This window comes from Malus domestica, chromosome 15, assembly GCF_042453785.1.
Source record: "Malus domestica chromosome 15, GDT2T_hap1".
NCBI classification, from domain to species: domain Eukaryota; kingdom Viridiplantae; phylum Streptophyta; class Magnoliopsida; order Rosales; family Rosaceae; genus Malus; species Malus domestica.
The window spans coordinates 41,119,533-41,136,541 of NC_091675.1; the positions used below are offsets into that span (position 1 = coordinate 41,119,533).

The window sequence follows — 17,009 nt, forward strand, 5'->3', positions numbered from 1 at the left end:
ACCCTACACACAAGTCATGTGCGAGACACATATGACTTATATTGGATGGAAAGCTTAACAAAGTTGGGTTGAGATGACAAATTAATAATTTTGTAAAGCTCGTATGACAAATTGCTTAAAATTTTAGTTTATATGACAAATTGAAAAGTATGAACAAGTTCATATGACATTTCAAAAAATTTCCTATCATTTTAATATGTAGTGCGTTTATATTTGGTAATTAATCAAAGTAAGCCCTTTTAGTAGAACATCTTATATCATTTTATGTCTTAAGAATTAAACATACAATTAAAATGGAGGACCTTTGAACAAAATTATGTAAAGAAAAAGAATTGAAAAAAGAATAAAAAAAAAAAGTACAAGTGTATTCACAAGTGAGAAGAGTGGCAAAATTTGGCTCACGAGTAGCTATTTTTCTCGTGGGACCCACTACTTATTGGGGCTAAATGTTGCCTAATTTTTTGCTACCAAAGAAAGGAAGTTGCTAGCCCAAGTGGTAAGTCTAACCCTATTTTCCAGCTTAATGGAGATGAAATGTCTTACTTGAGCTTCATATGTAATAGCTTCATAGAGGATAAAGCCCCCATTGGCATCAGCCTGTAAGGCAAGCACATCAGCATGGCATACAAATTCATCACACAAATTTGGCATACAAATTCATCACATCCATGTCTCGACCTGAGACGAAGAAACCCAACGATAAAATCAATCGGTGGAGTAATGCTTTATCCTGTCCAAACCAACAATCTTTTCGTTCTAACTCCTAAGCAAAACATAATACACACAAATACACAAAAATGAATGGATTTCCTACCTAATTTGATCTTTGAAGTAGAACAAAGTATCTAACAAGAACTGCATTTGTGCAAGAGCATTGGAGCACTCATGCGAGCTTCTAGTTGCTTAAATCCTGGAAGAACTCTGGAGGTATTGATGGGGGACAGTACTTCTTCGCCACGAACTTGTACTGAAACAGATAGAAATGTCTTAGATTGGATCAAAATATTTGAACATGACAAATTGATTCTCAAATTCACTAAAATGCCATAATTGATTCTCAAATTCGAAGATAATATAACTTCATGAAAGTAAAGTGGTTGTCAATTATAAGGTATCCCTACTTAAAATCGTTTTCTACTAAATATATAGATATTCAGTTTAAATAATACACTTCGGTTTTTTATTTCTCGCTTATCTCGTCATTGCATGTTTGTAGAAATGTGATCATCAAAGGAAATCTAATTTGAAAGAAGACAGAGAAGCAATCACAAGGGGCAGTGCAACATGTTCTAAACTTCTTATTGCCACTTCACTAGGAGAGTTGAAAAAGGAGAGAGAGGTTCTCGTCATACCTTATGTTGACAGTACTTCTCCCTAACTGCAGGTAAGTTTGAACCACAGCCATTACAACACAGTTGATGCAGCGCTTTTACACAATCAAACAAATCAGAGGCTTGGTAAAGTGTGTAGTGTCTCAACGTAGAATTCTGGAACATAAAATAAGTGTATAAGACACGACAGTTAAAAATGTCACAGCAAGAATATAAAATACTGTTTTTCAAATACTCTCATACGTAACAGCATACCCAAGGTTTTTTCAAAGGGGAAAGAATATACTTTGCCAAGAAGGCAGCAGAAGCAGCTATTAGAGATGGGGCATAACAAAGCATGCTATATTCTAGAAGAGACAACTCTGTGATGTAGGAGGCCAAGCACCGGAAATGCTCTGATGGAACCTAGGAAAAGTTGCACGTTCAACAATACACATTATCAGGATTTTATCAGCACCATAAGACAAAAAGTCTCAGTAGTACTAAAATTTAGTAAAACTAGTATATACAACACAATGACATCAAAAGACGTCAGCAGACAAAACATTCAATTATCCTGCATTCAAGTCAAATTCAGATGAGAAAACAACTTCAATGGTCAATGAATAACAACTTGTAACAAACTTCATAACCTAAAGCATGTTCGGACATCTTATGATTGGAGGAAATTAAACAAAAAAACGCTAGTCGAAGACAAATACCTTACTGGTCTTTTGAGCAGCAAAACAAAATCGCCTGGAAAATTTATGATCCAGAAATCAATGTCCATTGGGAAAAAAAAAAAAAAAGTAGCAAACTCTCTTGTTTGAGTAAAATAACAAAGCTACACATCACCTCAAAAAGCACAAGGCCGTTGGAGCTGTCATTTCAAACTTCAAGTGATTCAGGACAGAGGATTCCATTTGCAAAACCTGCATCCCGGTAATTGATCAGTATTATTTAGAGTAAAAAGCCAACTCAAACAAGCACCTATCACTCCATCTAAGATTAGCAAAAATAAAATCCCAACCTCCTTTTTGGTGTATGTGTTGTCCGTAATGTAACAGAACTGTTCCACCTCGGGAGCAACAATCTCCTCGTATTTACTGGACAGATTGTCATCATTAAGTTATAATGCATCATTCATATACTTTTATATATTTATAGAGTCAAACACATCCGCATGCCTAAAGACAAAATGAAGTAAATGAAAATCTTACGCTGCAATCATCATGCAGGCAACCCCCAGCAACTGCAATTGTTTTCTATTCATCACATTGCCAGAAAGATAACGGTCTACATAGTTGATAGTCAGAAATAGAGTTTCTGGTACAAGCCTGAACTCTTCAGCAACCTGTAAGTCATGATCACCATCAATCAAACAGAAATTGAGGATATTGACAGATGAGCTTTTTTTTATAATGCAAGGAAAACCCACTGTTCAAGATATGTAATGGTTGTTAAACATTAAACAAATCCAGACAGTGGGTTTACCTCTACTAGCCAATCAATCAGAATAGCACGCATGCCGGCATTAATGTCTTTCTGGATTGTTTCCATAAAGTCCATGGAGGGCCTTCTATTTTCCTGAGACCCAAGAAATCGAATCAATCGCATTACACAAGTGGATGCAAGAAAGGGGAAGTTATAAATAACTTGATAAGATTGTTGCAAGAACTTATTCTACAGACAAACTTGTACATGAAATGTGCAGACTAATATCCAATTTGGAGATGGGGTTCAAATTAAACAAGTTAGCTAATTCACTAATTGGATTTTAATGCAATAATACTACAAGAAAATAGGTTTACCAAAATACAGGACTATGTCCTACATCTTATGAAATTCTTGTCCAAGTGAATTTCATCCATCCATACAATTTTCCCATTATGTCAATTTTTTTCCTTTTGACATTCTGTATTCTTAAACTAGCATAGACAAATCTTATAGTGAGATATAACATTAATTTACAGTTAGTATCCACCAAAAAAAATGACAAACAAAAATGACCATGTGTCAGAATAATTGACAACTAGTTTATAAGATATTGATAAAGTTTGTCGGTTTACAATAATAACTAGAATCTTAATTTGTTAGGACGCAAACAATATAATGTTTATATTCTGAAAGATCTCAAGAGTGGGGTTCTGATCTCCCATATGAGCCTCTTTCCACCAGTACAGAGACCAAAGGTGGAAATTCAACATTTTATAGAGAGGTTGCAACTGCACTAACTGGAACTCAAGATCAACTATTCCAGTAGCATGTTAAATGATTTGTTAGGATGTAAGCCAACTACCATTTTATATACTTTACCTAAAAAGAAAAAAAAAAAGTCATGCATGTACAATTTAATGCAATTCCATAAAAGTAACCTATTGCATACAAGCATTTCATATCCCACTTTAACAGTCAGTTAATCACGTTGGCTTCCAAATAGCTGTTACTAAGGACATGCTCTAATTTTTACAACCAAAAACCAATTTACCCCTTAAGATGTTAGCTTCGTTAAAGTAATTTACAACATCATGCCTGTTTAAACTGGTTGTGCTTACAATCCAGAAGAAGTAAAACTGACAGAATGAAAATTATGCTGCTGCAACTACAGAAATCAAATTGTGTAACATGTTTATGAGACTCTTGTCCAACTGCAACCCACTAAGAATAGCATGCAGTAAGCATGTCATTTCTAAATGACCCAACAAATATTAGTAGATTCGAAGAAAACTTCATAAGAAGGTAAGTAAATGTGTAAAAAGTGGTTACAGTAATATACAGGAAGCTTACAAAATTATAAGCAATTTTTATATACAGGATCATTCATACTAGTTCGGAAAGCAGTGTCAAACCTCAGATTCACGCAAGTGCTTGTATATGTCAGGAGCAATGGCTGCACAAAACTGTGGATCCATAAAATTGTCATCCACAGCAACGACTTTATCTGTTGCCTCCATATCGAAAAATATATCTTTCTTCCAGATATTGGCTGAAATCAAGATTCAAAAATGATATATTTTAGAGGGCAGAATATAATATTTCTTGATAAAAAAGGTTAAGTAATGTATCATGGCTAACAACCACACTGATCATGATGTATACCATGTCTCTTTTAACAAATTAAATGAGGGAGGATCCTCAACTAAAACAAACAGCAGAGAAAGAGAGAGAGAGAGAAGAAGAAGAAAACAATCTTTAAAAGAAGAAACCTTCTTTTCCTGGATGGTTCGAAATGAATAGGCTCTTAGTTGTTTTCTTCTCAATCCATTTAACATCTGAAACATCCTCATTGTCAATATATTCAAATTCTGGAGAATTTAACGAATCACATGTAGACATGCTCTCATCCAAAGAAACTGAAGCACTAACTGATCTGCTTGGAGATGCATCCCAGCTTCTGAATGCATGATTTATGCAACTGAGAGCAGGAAGGACAGTACCACTGCTGCTTGGAGAAGGATCAGTGCAAAATACTTTGATAGCCGGATCAGTTCCTGAGAATGATGTATCACTGAAAGGAACCAGGATGTTTGATTTTGCACTCAACGATGCTTGAAAGACATTCCCTGACAAGCCAGTATTACTCGTGCAAGATGACACTTCCTTTGTCGTCTTAGCAGTCGTCTTATTGGCAATCGTCTTAGCAATTTTATTTGTACATGGCACCTTCAAGTATACAACACAGTCAATCTCTTTATCAAAAAATTAGGTCAAAAAGCATTGACTTCTCCATGTTAACACAAATTGAAATATCACAAAACTTTACTATATCCATAAACTGAAAGGCAATTTGATGTAATCACTCTACAAACATTTTGTGTAGACAAAGATAGGTATTTAATTATTTAACCAGCTGGTAAATGACATACCAAATTTATGCATATATGAAAGAATTAAATATATACATTAATCTCTCATCTGCATTTCGAACATACAATAGTTAATATTCCTACAAGAATTACCTTGACCTAATTTATGTGATTTATGCTGTCAAAATTGATTAAATATACATTAAAATGAAGATTAAGCATCTTGAACTAGATATTGTTTTTTTTTAAGAAATCAACGAACCCATTTTACTAAACCAATCAAATCGCCCCAATTTCCTGTAGAAACTCAAAACCACTTCAAATAATTTATCAAAGAACAAAAAATAATTCAACATTTGGGTTACGTACAAAGCAATATTCAAGGTTCAGGTAATTTCAACGTTTTCTTTTCTTTTCTTTTTTTTTTTTGTCGAAGACTTTATTTCTAATTCTGAGGAAACAAGAAATTCAACATTTCAAGAAACAGAATCAAATAATAATTAATATATTAATTAATCACGTAACGAGGACGAAGAGTAGACGAACCATGGGCTTCGACGAAGCTAAAGTCGGTGGAACGCTTTGACACCTATTCCTCTGGTTCGTGACGTCAGCGAGAGCAGTTCGCTTCTTCAGCACTTGGGTCTTGGCCGCCATGGGCTTCTTGTTCGGATGATGCGAAATCGAGGACTTCTTTGCCTCCGACAACGAGGATGACAATGGCGGTTGACGGCGATTCCGGGTCGACATTTTCAGGCCAAACCCTAATCGAATTGCGTTGCAAGAAAGCCAATGTGGTTTAACTTCTCAAAGAAGTCACAGAGAGAGAGAGAGAGAGAGAGAGAGAGATTTAATTGAAGCGCGAAGTCGTAGGGATTTCAAAGGCGGAGTGATCGTGACCGCCTGATGATTGTTGGCGAAAAATGCTTTGAAAGTCAACGTCTTTATCAAATCTTTTTTTCAACTCTTTCTTTTTTCTTTTTCTTTTTTTCTTTTTTTTTTTGTTAAAAAGAAAAAAAAAGAAAAGAAAAGCCTGAAAACGAGAAACCTCGAGTACAGCTAGTTCCAGTCAGGGAAGAAAATGCCGATAATATCGGCGAAATATCGCCGATATTATCGGTTTTTCGGGACGGCGATATTAAAAGTGGTATCCGCAAGCTTTTCGGCCAAATATCGCGATATTATCGATATTATCGATAATATCGCGATATTTGGAAATTATCGGCGAAATATCCATGGACGGTGGAATCGGAATCCGAGGCGACGTCGGAGAAGAACGCCGGAGACGGTGGGGCGATTCCCGGGCCGGTTTCGTCCCAAAAACCTTGCAAAAACACGAATCTTAACATCAATTTCACAAATATACATCAGATTTCACGCATGCATAAACGATTCAAGGCAGGGTGAAGTCGGAGAGATTAGGGTTTAGGGTTTCATGGAATCTCACCTGACGAAGCGGAATACGAACGATCCTTGCTCAGCGGCGCACCTCTGACTTCGCCTGAGCCACGATCAACGGCGATCTGTGTGTGTGTGTGTGTGTTTGGGAGAAGAGAGATCAGAGATCTCTCTTTGTATGTGGGTGTTTGGGAGAAGAGAGATCGGAGAAGGGAGAAGAGAGATCGGAGAATGGAGATGAGAGATCAAGAGATCTCTGTGTGCGTGTGTGTGTTTGGCAGAAGAGAGATCGGAGATCTCTGTGAGTCCGATCTCTGTGTGTGCGTGTGTTGGACTTGGATCCAATGTCAACCTGTGGAGCTCTCTGTGTGAGTGTGTGTGTGGGAGAAGAGAAGGGAGAAGAGAGATCGAGAAGGATGATCGAGAGAGAGAGAGACTGAGGAGCTCTCTGTGTGTGTGTGTGTTTGGAAGAAGAGAAGGGAGAAGAGAGAACGAGAAGGATCGAGAGAGAGAGAGACTGAGGTGGTCTGCGTGCGTGCGTTGTGTGTGCGTGCGATGTGTCTTTTGACAGTGATGATGTGTGTGGGTTCCTCCTGTCAGGAGGATACAACTCACTCAATATTTTTACAATTATTTGGACAATTTCATGCAGCTTTTACAATTATCAATTGTATTCTTTTCAGACCATGAATGGTGGTCATTTGTGTGTGTGTGTGTGGGTTCCTCCTGTCAGGAGGACACATGACTCACTCCATATTCTCGACAACACGAACAATTATTTGGACAATTTTATGCAGCTTTTACCATTATCATCAGTAGTCTTTTCAAACCATGGACGGTGGTTTCATTCAAAACCGTGTGCCAATATTGTTTTAAAAGGTGGAGTTTCAGAGTTATTGTGTGAACTCGTTCAAAGTTGTCATTGTGAAAAAATTTCAAGAGGTGGAGTATCAGTATCAGAGGAGCCTTTTCGATTATTTTATTTTCCTTACCCCTTTCAAAGTCATTCCAGATCCAGAGCTTAAACACAAAGGGTTCCATATTTAAAGTAAGTTTACAAACTTATATTTATATTCTTATAATTTATACAACAACAAAAAAATTTGTGTGAACTCGTATGTAAATTTTTTAAGTAATTAATACTTGCATGTTAGTTTTTGTAAGTAATTAAGTAATGTTAACAATTGCATGTTAATTTTTTTAAGTAATTAAGTAATGTTAATACTTGCATGTTAGTTTTTGTAAGTAATTAAGTAATGTTAACAATTACATGTTAATTTTTTTTAAGTAATTAATACTTGCATGTTAGTTTTTGTAAGTAATTAAGTAATGTTAATACTTGCATGTTAGTTTTTGTAAGTAATTAAGTAATGTTAACAATTGCATGTTAATTTTTTTTAAGTAATTAATACTTGCATGTTAGTTTTTGTAAGTAATTAAGTATTGTTAACAATTACATGTTAATTTTTTTTAAGTAATTAAGTAATGTTGTATAATTATTCCCTAGGATAATTTTAATATGTTTAATGTTATTTATTATTTTATTTCCCTTACCATTTTCAAAGCCATTCCAGATCCATTCCAAAGCTTGAACACAAAGGGTTCCATATTTAAGGTAAGTTTACAAACTTATATTTATATTATTGTAATTTATACAACAACAAATAAATTTGTGTGGACTCGTATGTTAATTTTTTTAAGTAATTAATACTTGCATGTTAATTTTTGTAAGTAGTTAAGTAATGTTAACAATTACTTGTTAATTTTTTGTAAGTAATTAAGTAATGTTGTATAATTATTCCCTACGATAATTTTAATATGTTTAATGTTATTTATTATTTTATTAATATTAGGTTTTATTATCAAATAGGATTATTCTTCATTAATATTAGGTTTTTTTATTATCAAATTGGATTATTATTCATTAAATTAGATTATTATAAAATTAGATTATTATTCATTAAATTGGATTATTCATTAAATTGGCTTATTATCAAATTGGACTATTCATTAAAGCCCACTCAATGTAGTCTCCAAACTTGACCTTAGGCCCAAATCTCAAACATAACCACACTTGGGTTGGGTTGGGTTGAACCAAAAGGTCCAAAACTTAGGAAAAAAAAAACGAATTATTCATTTTTATTCATTAATATTAGGTTTTTTTTATTATCAAATTGGATTATTCATTAATATTAGGTTTTTTTAATTATCAAATTGGATTATTCATTAAATTGAATTATTATTAAAGTGGATTATTATTAAATTGGATTATTATCAAAAAGGAATATTATTCTTCACTATGTTTTATATTAGGATTATTTTCATGAAACATAATTATCATCATTTATAGTAGGATTATTTATATTAGGATTATTATCAAAAAGGAATATTATTCATCATTTATATTAGGATTATTTTTTTATCAAATTGGATTATTATTCATTAATATTAGGTTTTATTATTCCATATTAATTTTTTAATTACTTAAATTTTTACAATCATTTTCTTTACTTCATATTGTATTCTTCTGTAGAATAACTTTATTATTTAGGTTCTGTAGAATAACTTTATTATTTAATTCTTTTGTCTAATTTTCATGAAAAATAAATGTAGGTACGTTTAAGATGTCTAGTGGAGCTAGTAAACGTGATCCAGCTTGGGAACATGGCGACCCAATAGACGGAAACAAACATGGCACAATTTGCAAATATTGTGGTCGGGTAATGAAGAGTGGTGGAGTGACACGACTTAAGTACCATCTTAGTGGATTAGATCCAGCAAAAAATGTCCAACGATGCGATAATGTCCCCCCAGAAGTGAAGGCATTCATCAGCACATTATTAAAAAATAAAAAACAGCAGAAGGAAAAGATGACACAAGGAATGGAAAATATTCGAGCTGGGCTACGGGGAGAAGTCTATGGCCAAGCGGTTGACAGTGATGATGATGACGATGAGGACGAATGTGATGATGACATGGGACCTGAAGAACGACGCAGTTTGAAACAAGCATTACGTGCCTCCAAACAGTCAGCATGGGAAAGAGAACACCTTCATAAAATTCCTAATAGGGGACAAGGTTCCGGGACAAGTGGTGGTGCACAAATGAAACGGGGAGGCAGTCTTAGAGAATCACAACCAACACCACCAATAGCCCCAAGTTTATATAAGTCATCCAACGCACGTCAAAAGAGTGTTTGGAGTTATTTCAAGGGAGGTAATGTGAAGGAGGGAATGGGGCGTCTAATTAGCAAGTTCTTTATCTATGAAAATGTCCCTGCTGCGAAGGCTTCATCACATCATTTCAAAAATATGGTAGTGGGATGTCAACAGGCCGGTGTTGGAGTACAACCTCCCACTCCCTATGAGATAAGAAACAAATATTTGGATATGGAGTATAAAGACATTGGCGAGTATGTTAACAAGTTGAGGTCAAAGTGGGAAACTAATGGTTGCACAATCATGTGTAACGGATGGACCGGCCCGACCAGATTATCTATCATCAACTTCATGGTATACTCCAAGGGCAAGACAATTTTTTTGAAGTCTGTTGATGCTTCAGACCATATAAAGAATTACAAGTATATTTACAAATTATTGAGGGATGTAATCATGGAGGTGGGAGAGCATAATGTTGTCCAAGTCGTGACCGACAACGGTTCTGCATTTGTCAAAGCTGGAAAAAAGTTAATGAAGCATCATAATGTGTTTTGGACATCATGTGCAGCACATTGTATTGATCTTATGTTTGAGGCAATGGGGAAGAGAGAGAATGTTGCTACTGTGGTCAAAAGAGCTAGAACGATCACTAATTATATTTACAATCACGGTTGGTTGTTGGCAAAGATGCGTGAATTTTGCAGAGGAGAAATTATTCGTCCAGTTACCACTCGATTCGCCACCAACTATATTGCATTAAACAGCCTACTCAAGAAGAAAGCAGGGTTGAAGCAACTATTCACTAGTGACGATTGGGCCAACCACAATTTCAGCCGCTCAAATACAGGTCGTATGGTGGAAAGTATAGTGCTTGATCATGCTTTTTGGAGTCAAACAGAACATGTGTGTCAAGTGTTTGAACCTCTTTACAAAGTTTTACGGATCGTTGACACAGAAGTGTATCCTACTATGGGGGCTGTATATGAGTTGATGCGTGTAGTGAAGGATGAATTGGAAAGAAAACATGGTGCAAGGTGGGTCGTAAAAATAATTGAAGACCGATGGTATAAAACATTATACCACGATTTGCATGCAGCAGGTATAAATTATGTCATAATTTGCAATTCATTTCTTTAGTTGCATAAGTATTATTTATCTTATTAGAGTATGTGTTTCTTTGAACAGCATATTATTTGAATCCCCGATACCAATACAGACCCGGTGTTGGAGATGATGGTAACCTTATACGTGTTGTGCATAATGTATACTCTAAATTAGACCCTGCATCACCAGCAGTTGGCCAATTTGGAAATGAGGTACACAATTACTTAAATTATAATAATTACTTTGTTGGATTAAACTAACACAATTTATTGTATTCAGCTAACATGGTTTAAAGATGCAAGAAGAACATTTGGAGAACCAACATCAGTTGTTGCTCGAACAAATATGTCTCCTAGTGAGTATAAACATATTTCACTATAAGTTTATAATAGAATTTGTTGGAGTTATTAGGCTTATCAACATTATTTTTCATTGTAGCTGAATGGTGGATCATGTATGGGACCGATGCACCAACTGTGAGAAAGTTAGCAATAAAAGTATTATCACAAACAGCTTCCTCATCTGCTTGTGAAAGAAATTGGAGCACATTTGCACTCATCCACACAAAGCAAAGAAATAAGTTGGCTCATAGTAGCTTGGAAAAATTAGTTTATTGCTACTACAACATGAAGCTTTAAATTCGAGATAAGGAAGCAGAAATCGATCATGTCGACCGTGGTGACCCACTAGATGTGTTTGATATTATTGGTGAAGATGATGATACGGAGGGTAACCAACTTTTTCAATGGATTAGACCTCTTCATTTAGATGATGATGAAGGCAACCCAGCTCCCAGAGTTGCTGAAGAAGCACGTAATGAAGGGATAAATGTAGAAAGAGTATTAGAGGAGGAGGTGGGATCTAGCAGCGCTGACTCTTTCGAAGAACTTTTGCACCCAAGACCAAGCAACACTGGAATTCCACCTTTTTCCAATCCTACACAACCACAACATCGTGCTGATACTAATGATAGCTCTAGTACAAGATCAGGAGACTCACCTACCACCGGAGGTGGGAATGATGAAGGACATAGTGGAGCTGGAGGTAGTGGAGCTGGAGGTAGTGGTGGTGGATATGGAAACTATTATGGACCACCACCTCCCGGATATATGAGCCCCTTCACTGGTGAGGCAAACTTCACGCATGCAACCCAGGATGATGACCATGGCAGTAGGCGGGCAGGACCAGGAATTGGTGCCATAGGGAAGGACTATACTCGCAGAGAAAGAGGCAAATGGATTTTGTCAAGTCAAGAAGATGACTCGTTATCTAGAACTTCAGACTATGTTGGATTGGGAAGTACTAACTATGGTTTTACTCATAACCAACCATTTCCCTACCCTTCATATCCCATTCCTGTTGGGATGGAATCGAGCGACTCATGGAATCAATCCCAGCCTCAATCTTCAAATGATTTTTCTTATGGACAACCTCAACCAATCTCGGATCCATATGGGTGGCATATTAACAATTACATGCAAAACTATTTTGGGGATTTATCATTTGATAACTACTCTTCACAATACACTCATTCTACACATAGAGATGATGAAGATAGTGACAAATTTGAACCTCATAGGAACTCTATGTGGTTCTAAAGTGTAAAATATTGTACTAATTCATTATATATAAATGATTATGGTGTGTTTAGACTTCTTTCATTAATTACTACATATTTTCTACACTCATAATGTTTGTCAAATCGCTATATAATCAACTTGATAATGTTAAATCCATCATGCAATGCATTTCCTTCCAATTTTTTGTGATAAACTAATAGATAATTGACTAAATAAACATCCTACAAAGTTTCAATAAAAATTTCCAAGTTTTTCTTACAATTTCCGTGGTTTCCATGTAATTTTTATCGATATCAATATTTTACCGATATTTCCATCGATATTTCCGTGTTTTCGGACTACCGATATTTCCGATATCACCGATATTTTCTTCCTTGGTTCCAGTACAATAAAAAAGAAAGTAGGAGTGATCCCACACATGAGTGCTCTAGATAGAAAGACCAATAGTCATAGCGTTCGCAAGGAAATTTGTTTCTCTCAAGGCATGCTTCCAAGGGACTGTATCGAAGGAATCAGCCAGCAAATTGATGTATTTTTGAGCCTCCAGAGAATGTGGCATTTTTCGAGACAACATCAATGATCAACTTTGAATCTACTTGAACAGAAACTTCTCGCCTCAACAATAAAGATCATGTTGTGGTCGATATTTCTCACCCTAACAATGACAGGGTACCCTAGGTCATCCCGAGTAACAAAGGCAGCAGATGCTTTATCCCCAGAAACATATCTAACAAAATTAGTCTTGAAAAATCATTGCTCACCACCGCTGCTAAAATAGGACTTTAGCAGGATGAGGAAATTGGTCTAACCAATTCAATATGTTTAGGGGGTAGAAACTCCCAATCGTGGTATATCTGGTATTAAACTCCAAATAGCGTGGGCAAAGTTGCACTGTAGAGATATATGGTTTTGATCTTCCTCCTCAAAGCCACAAAAAGCATAGGATGCATCAATATTAGCCTCAAACATACTCGGTCTTTTCCTAGTTTGTAGCCTACTAGTCTTTCACGAATAAATAACTAGCACAAAGCTTAACTTTCTGCGGGATATTTAACTTCCAAACTTTATTAAAAAAATATTTGCGTCGAATGACTTTTCAAGTTACTCTTTTCGATCCAGGTAGCAAAGTTAACAGAAAACTCACCATTTGCAGCGTGGCCCAAACATGGCAATCATCCCAGTCATGAATTGGCAAAAATTGGAGATATACCCTGAATGTCAATCTTTGGAAGAAACCATTCAGGACAATGTCTAAATGTTTGGTTAAGTCTAATACATCAAGAGGGCAAAGTCACTTTTAGGACTATCTCAATGAACGATATACATCCAAATAATGAGTCCATGGAGAATGGCTCGATGGAAGAAGTAATCTAAAGATGTTAGAGTATTGAGACCTTTTTTTACATAACTATAATGTTCAAAAGGTTCCTAGTCATAGGATTGTCAGAGGGACACTGACAATCTAGATAGACTAGTACGTACTATGTCTGCTTCAATTGGAATGATGGAAAGTCTCAAGCCATTCATGTAGGGATACTAAGACAAGTATGTACGTGCTTGTTAAGGGAATGAGTCCACTAAACACAATCAAACGAGAGTACTTGCATGGAGGTCTACTTACATGTCAAGCAAGTAACTCTACTAGTTAGAATAATGTAAGTAATCATTTGACCTGAGACATCATAGTTGTCCAATGGTTACGTCCTTGATTTGTTATGGTGTCAAAGGCATTCCATTTGAGAGTGTCCACGACATTATTATGGTAAAGCTGCCTAGTCATGTAGACATGTGAATGTTCAACAAGGAATCTCTAATCCTCAATACGAGGAAAAATACTCTAAGATATGATTCAGAAATCTTCGGCCGAAGTATCAAGTGTAATGATGGAAGGCATTCCTATATGGCTCAATTGAATCATATAACATAGTATAATCACATTAGGGAGTATAATCACATTAGGGTTTTGACATAAATTATTCATACCCTAGTAATATAATTGAGAGTATTGATTTAGACAATTATCGAATTACATTGTAAATCCAACTGAATAGGTTCTCCGACGAAATTATGTTAGCTTGGGTAGTCTTGATATATGGTTAGATGTCATTCATGACTTGTGGGTCCTTCTAGATGATTAAATAAGTAGTCATCAAAGTAGAAGGAGAATTAAAAGTAAGTTTTAATTCACTAAGTGATTGTATAAGTACTATTCAATTGGATTGATACCAATCATCTCATTGCCTCACTAATTGGAACCTAAAACGATTATACACCGATACACCCGTGTGATGAGATAACTAAAGGATGATGAAATTAATTAATTAATTACGTTTTATGATTAATTAGAAAGTCTAAATAAATCATAGAAGGGATGAAAGATTATTTTTGGGATTAAATATAGTTCGGGTTCTTTCGAGCTCATTGGGCCCAAACCACAAGCATTGGATGACTTGGAAAAGAAAAAGGCCCAAGAAGAAAGCCTAGCACAAGGGGGGGGCGGCTGCCTTAGACAAAGAGGGAGAGATTGACTTCACTTCACCTTATAAGGTGTGTTAAGGGAAAAAGTTTTTGTGTGAGTCTTTCTAGCCTCAATAGAAAACAACTCTCTGTCTCTCTTTTCTCACACAAGGGTGGCCACCAAAGGGAGAGTTAACTAATCATCTCTTTTCTTTTTGGTTATTCATTCATCCATCTCACTACACTAGTGGGTGTGGATCTTTAGAGGTCTTCTACACTTGGAGGCTTAAGGGTACTGTTTGGTACGTCCCACATTTAGTGCGACAAATTGCTTAGGACGCGTTGTCCCGTGGAACGAATTATAGTCATTTTTTTGCACCACCCTCCCCTTGAAACGGACTTGTTCCATCCCATGGAACACAAAATGATGGTTTTTTAGACAACAATACATGTTCTCTTCTTCATTAATTCCACTGTCTACTCTATCTCTCTCATTGCCTCCCTCTTTTCTACCCTCTCTTCTACCATATCTCTCACTCATGTAGCATTTTCCTCCACCACAAACCCCACAAACCCAGCAACCCAACAACCCAACCATGGCTAACCCAATCCTAGAAAACCCATCCGAACCCAACCCCCATGTTCCTCCCACCGCCTCCCTCATCCCTGTTGGTCCCACAACGAGAGCGTTGCTCTTCACCGCGAAAACCTTAAAGCCACCCACTAGAAGGATGTGGCGACGCCATCGCTCGACGATGCCCTGTTGCTTCTCCGACTCAACACCCCTTGAAGTCCTGATTCAACATCAAGAGGGGAGGTATATCTATGATTGAGTACATAAACAAATAATTAGAAATTTTATTTCTTCAAAAACTCCTGAATTCTGCTCCAATGAAGACTAAATTAAGAGTTTCAATTGGATGACAGAGGTTGCAGTTTCGAGTGAGTGGTCAACATTTTTATGGGCCGTGGATCTGGTCCCTTGATGCTAATAAAGAATCTAGATCGCCAGGGAGAGAAGGAAAGAATATTGCGGTCCTGCAGATAAAGAGAATGGAGAGATAGATCTGGAGAGATCTTAGTTCGAGAAGCTAAGATACGGGGACCAAATCCCTGGGGTTGAGTGGATGAATACGTTTGTCATTTAATCCTTCATGCCATTCCGTCATCCGCGTATCAAACGCAGAACAGAATAACTGTCCAATTCCGTCTTGCGCATACCAAACGTAGCATGGAACTTCCGTTCCGTTCCATTCAATTTCATCTCGTCATTGTTTGTTTAGCTCAAATCATATTTTACAATATTAGGAATTAATTTTTGAAAATAATAATTTGTTTAATAAAAACAAGTAGCATATGTTGGATTCAGTTTTGGTCAATTATCTGAGAATACACAACCATGAACCAACAGGTCATGTTGACACAGAGTTTATAACTTAAGCTGTTAGAAATATTTATTTTGTACTTTTATAGACTACAATTCTATTTATCTTATTTTGATATCGCGCATGTAACATTTAAGCTAAATATTTACTTAAAAACATGTCGTGTTAATCGAATTGACTACAATAATTATTAGTAGTACAATCTAATGGTGTAATGCTCACCCAATGAGGAAATTTGGAAAATAACCATATTTTGGATTCTATATAAAATTATAACCACATTTTAAAGTTTATAATAATTATAACTAAAATTGGATATGTAAGTACTAATATATCTTTAATGATTAGAATCCCCATGTTTTGCTCTTAACGGTGAACTAAGGGTTTGTAACTATAAGGGTCTCCTTAGCCTAACAATACTTGACTACTCAAAGATGAGTATGGACTCCTACTCAAAAAATTTCAAAATTGTTCGTTGTCAATTTATAGAACTTCGTGCTTATAATCAGAACCATTCATATTATAAATCACCATATAAAGATCGCCTCTGCAAAAAATCAATTAAAACTAAGGTCATTTAGGCATCAAACTATTTTAAAACAAATGAACGGTATTGGTAAAAGCATTATAAACCATCTATGTATTTGTTACAATAGATTGACTAAACGACCTTAATTTTAATTTATTTTTTACAAAGATGATCTTTACAATGTGATTCATAGTATGAACAGTTCTGAATTCTGATCATAAGCATAAAGTTCCATAATTAAAATATTAAGAATTTTGAGTAGAAGTTCCTACTCATCTTTGA

The 17,009-nt window shown here is 35.7% G+C and overlaps 2 protein-coding genes and 1 long non-coding RNA gene across 7 annotated transcripts; 2 read left to right on the forward strand and 1 right to left on the reverse strand.

The window, feature by feature from the left end:
• Positions 1–535: 535 nt before the first annotated feature.
• On the reverse strand, positions 536–6,034 carry LOC103401725 (cyclin-A1-4). 5 transcript variants are annotated; one of them, XR_011575829.1, is made up of 12 exons: positions 5,663–6,000; positions 4,517–4,973; positions 4,160–4,296; positions 2,805–2,897; positions 2,531–2,664; positions 2,341–2,416; positions 2,166–2,242; positions 2,033–2,066; positions 1,587–1,736; positions 1,353–1,487; positions 815–967; positions 536–597 (listed from the first exon to the last, which is right to left on the reverse strand). XR_011575829.1 is itself a non-coding variant. In XM_029095002.2 (11 exons), exons 1-11 carry the CDS (start codon positions 5,864–5,866, stop codon positions 896–898), a joined length of 1,569 nt encoding a protein of 522 aa, XP_028950835.2. In that variant the 5' UTR covers positions 5,867–6,034; the 3' UTR covers positions 601–895. The 5 variants fall into 5 exon arrangements, 2 of the variants coding, with proteins under 2 accessions (XP_028950835.2, XP_028950836.2); XR_011575830.1 differs by lacking the exon at positions 536–597 and adding an exon at positions 601–678 and having other exon boundaries at positions 1,618–1,736; XR_003769517.2 differs by lacking the exon at positions 536–597 and adding an exon at positions 601–678.
• Positions 6,035–7,423: 1,389 nt separating this feature from the next.
• Positions 7,424–9,404, forward strand: LOC139192052 (uncharacterized). The gene is made up of 3 exons (XR_011575831.1): positions 7,424–7,562; positions 8,080–8,129; positions 9,128–9,404. It is a non-coding gene; the product is annotated as an uncharacterized lncRNA (long non-coding RNA).
• A 227-nt stretch (positions 9,405–9,631) lies between these two features.
• Positions 9,632–11,086, forward strand: LOC139192051 (uncharacterized). Its single transcript, XM_070813167.1, has 2 exons — positions 9,632–10,771; positions 11,056–11,086. The coding sequence occupies exons 1-2, from the start codon at positions 9,748–9,750 to the stop codon at positions 11,067–11,069; spliced, it is 1,038 nt and encodes a 345-aa protein (XP_070669268.1). The 5' UTR covers positions 9,632–9,747; the 3' UTR covers positions 11,070–11,086.
• Positions 11,087–17,009: the final 5,923 nt, after the last annotated feature.

Excerpts from the sequence above, each read along its gene's own strand:
- LOC103401725 (XM_029095002.2), bottom strand. The coding sequence starts at position 5,866 with ATGTCGACCCGGAATCGCCGTCAACCGCCATTGTCATCCTCGTTGTCG. Across the intron at positions 2,898-4,159 it reads AGCACTTGCGTGAATCTGAG|GAAAATAGAAGGCCCTCCAT; the intron begins GTTTGACACTGC and ends CTTGGGTCTCAG. Across the intron at positions 968-1,352 it reads AGAAGTACTGTCAACATAAG|TACAAGTTCGTGGCGAAGAA; the intron begins GTATGACGAGAA and ends TATCTGTTTCAG.
- LOC139192051 (XM_070813167.1), top strand. The coding sequence starts at position 9,748 with ATGGGGCGTCTAATTAGCAAGTTCTTTATCTATGAAAATGTCCCTGCT.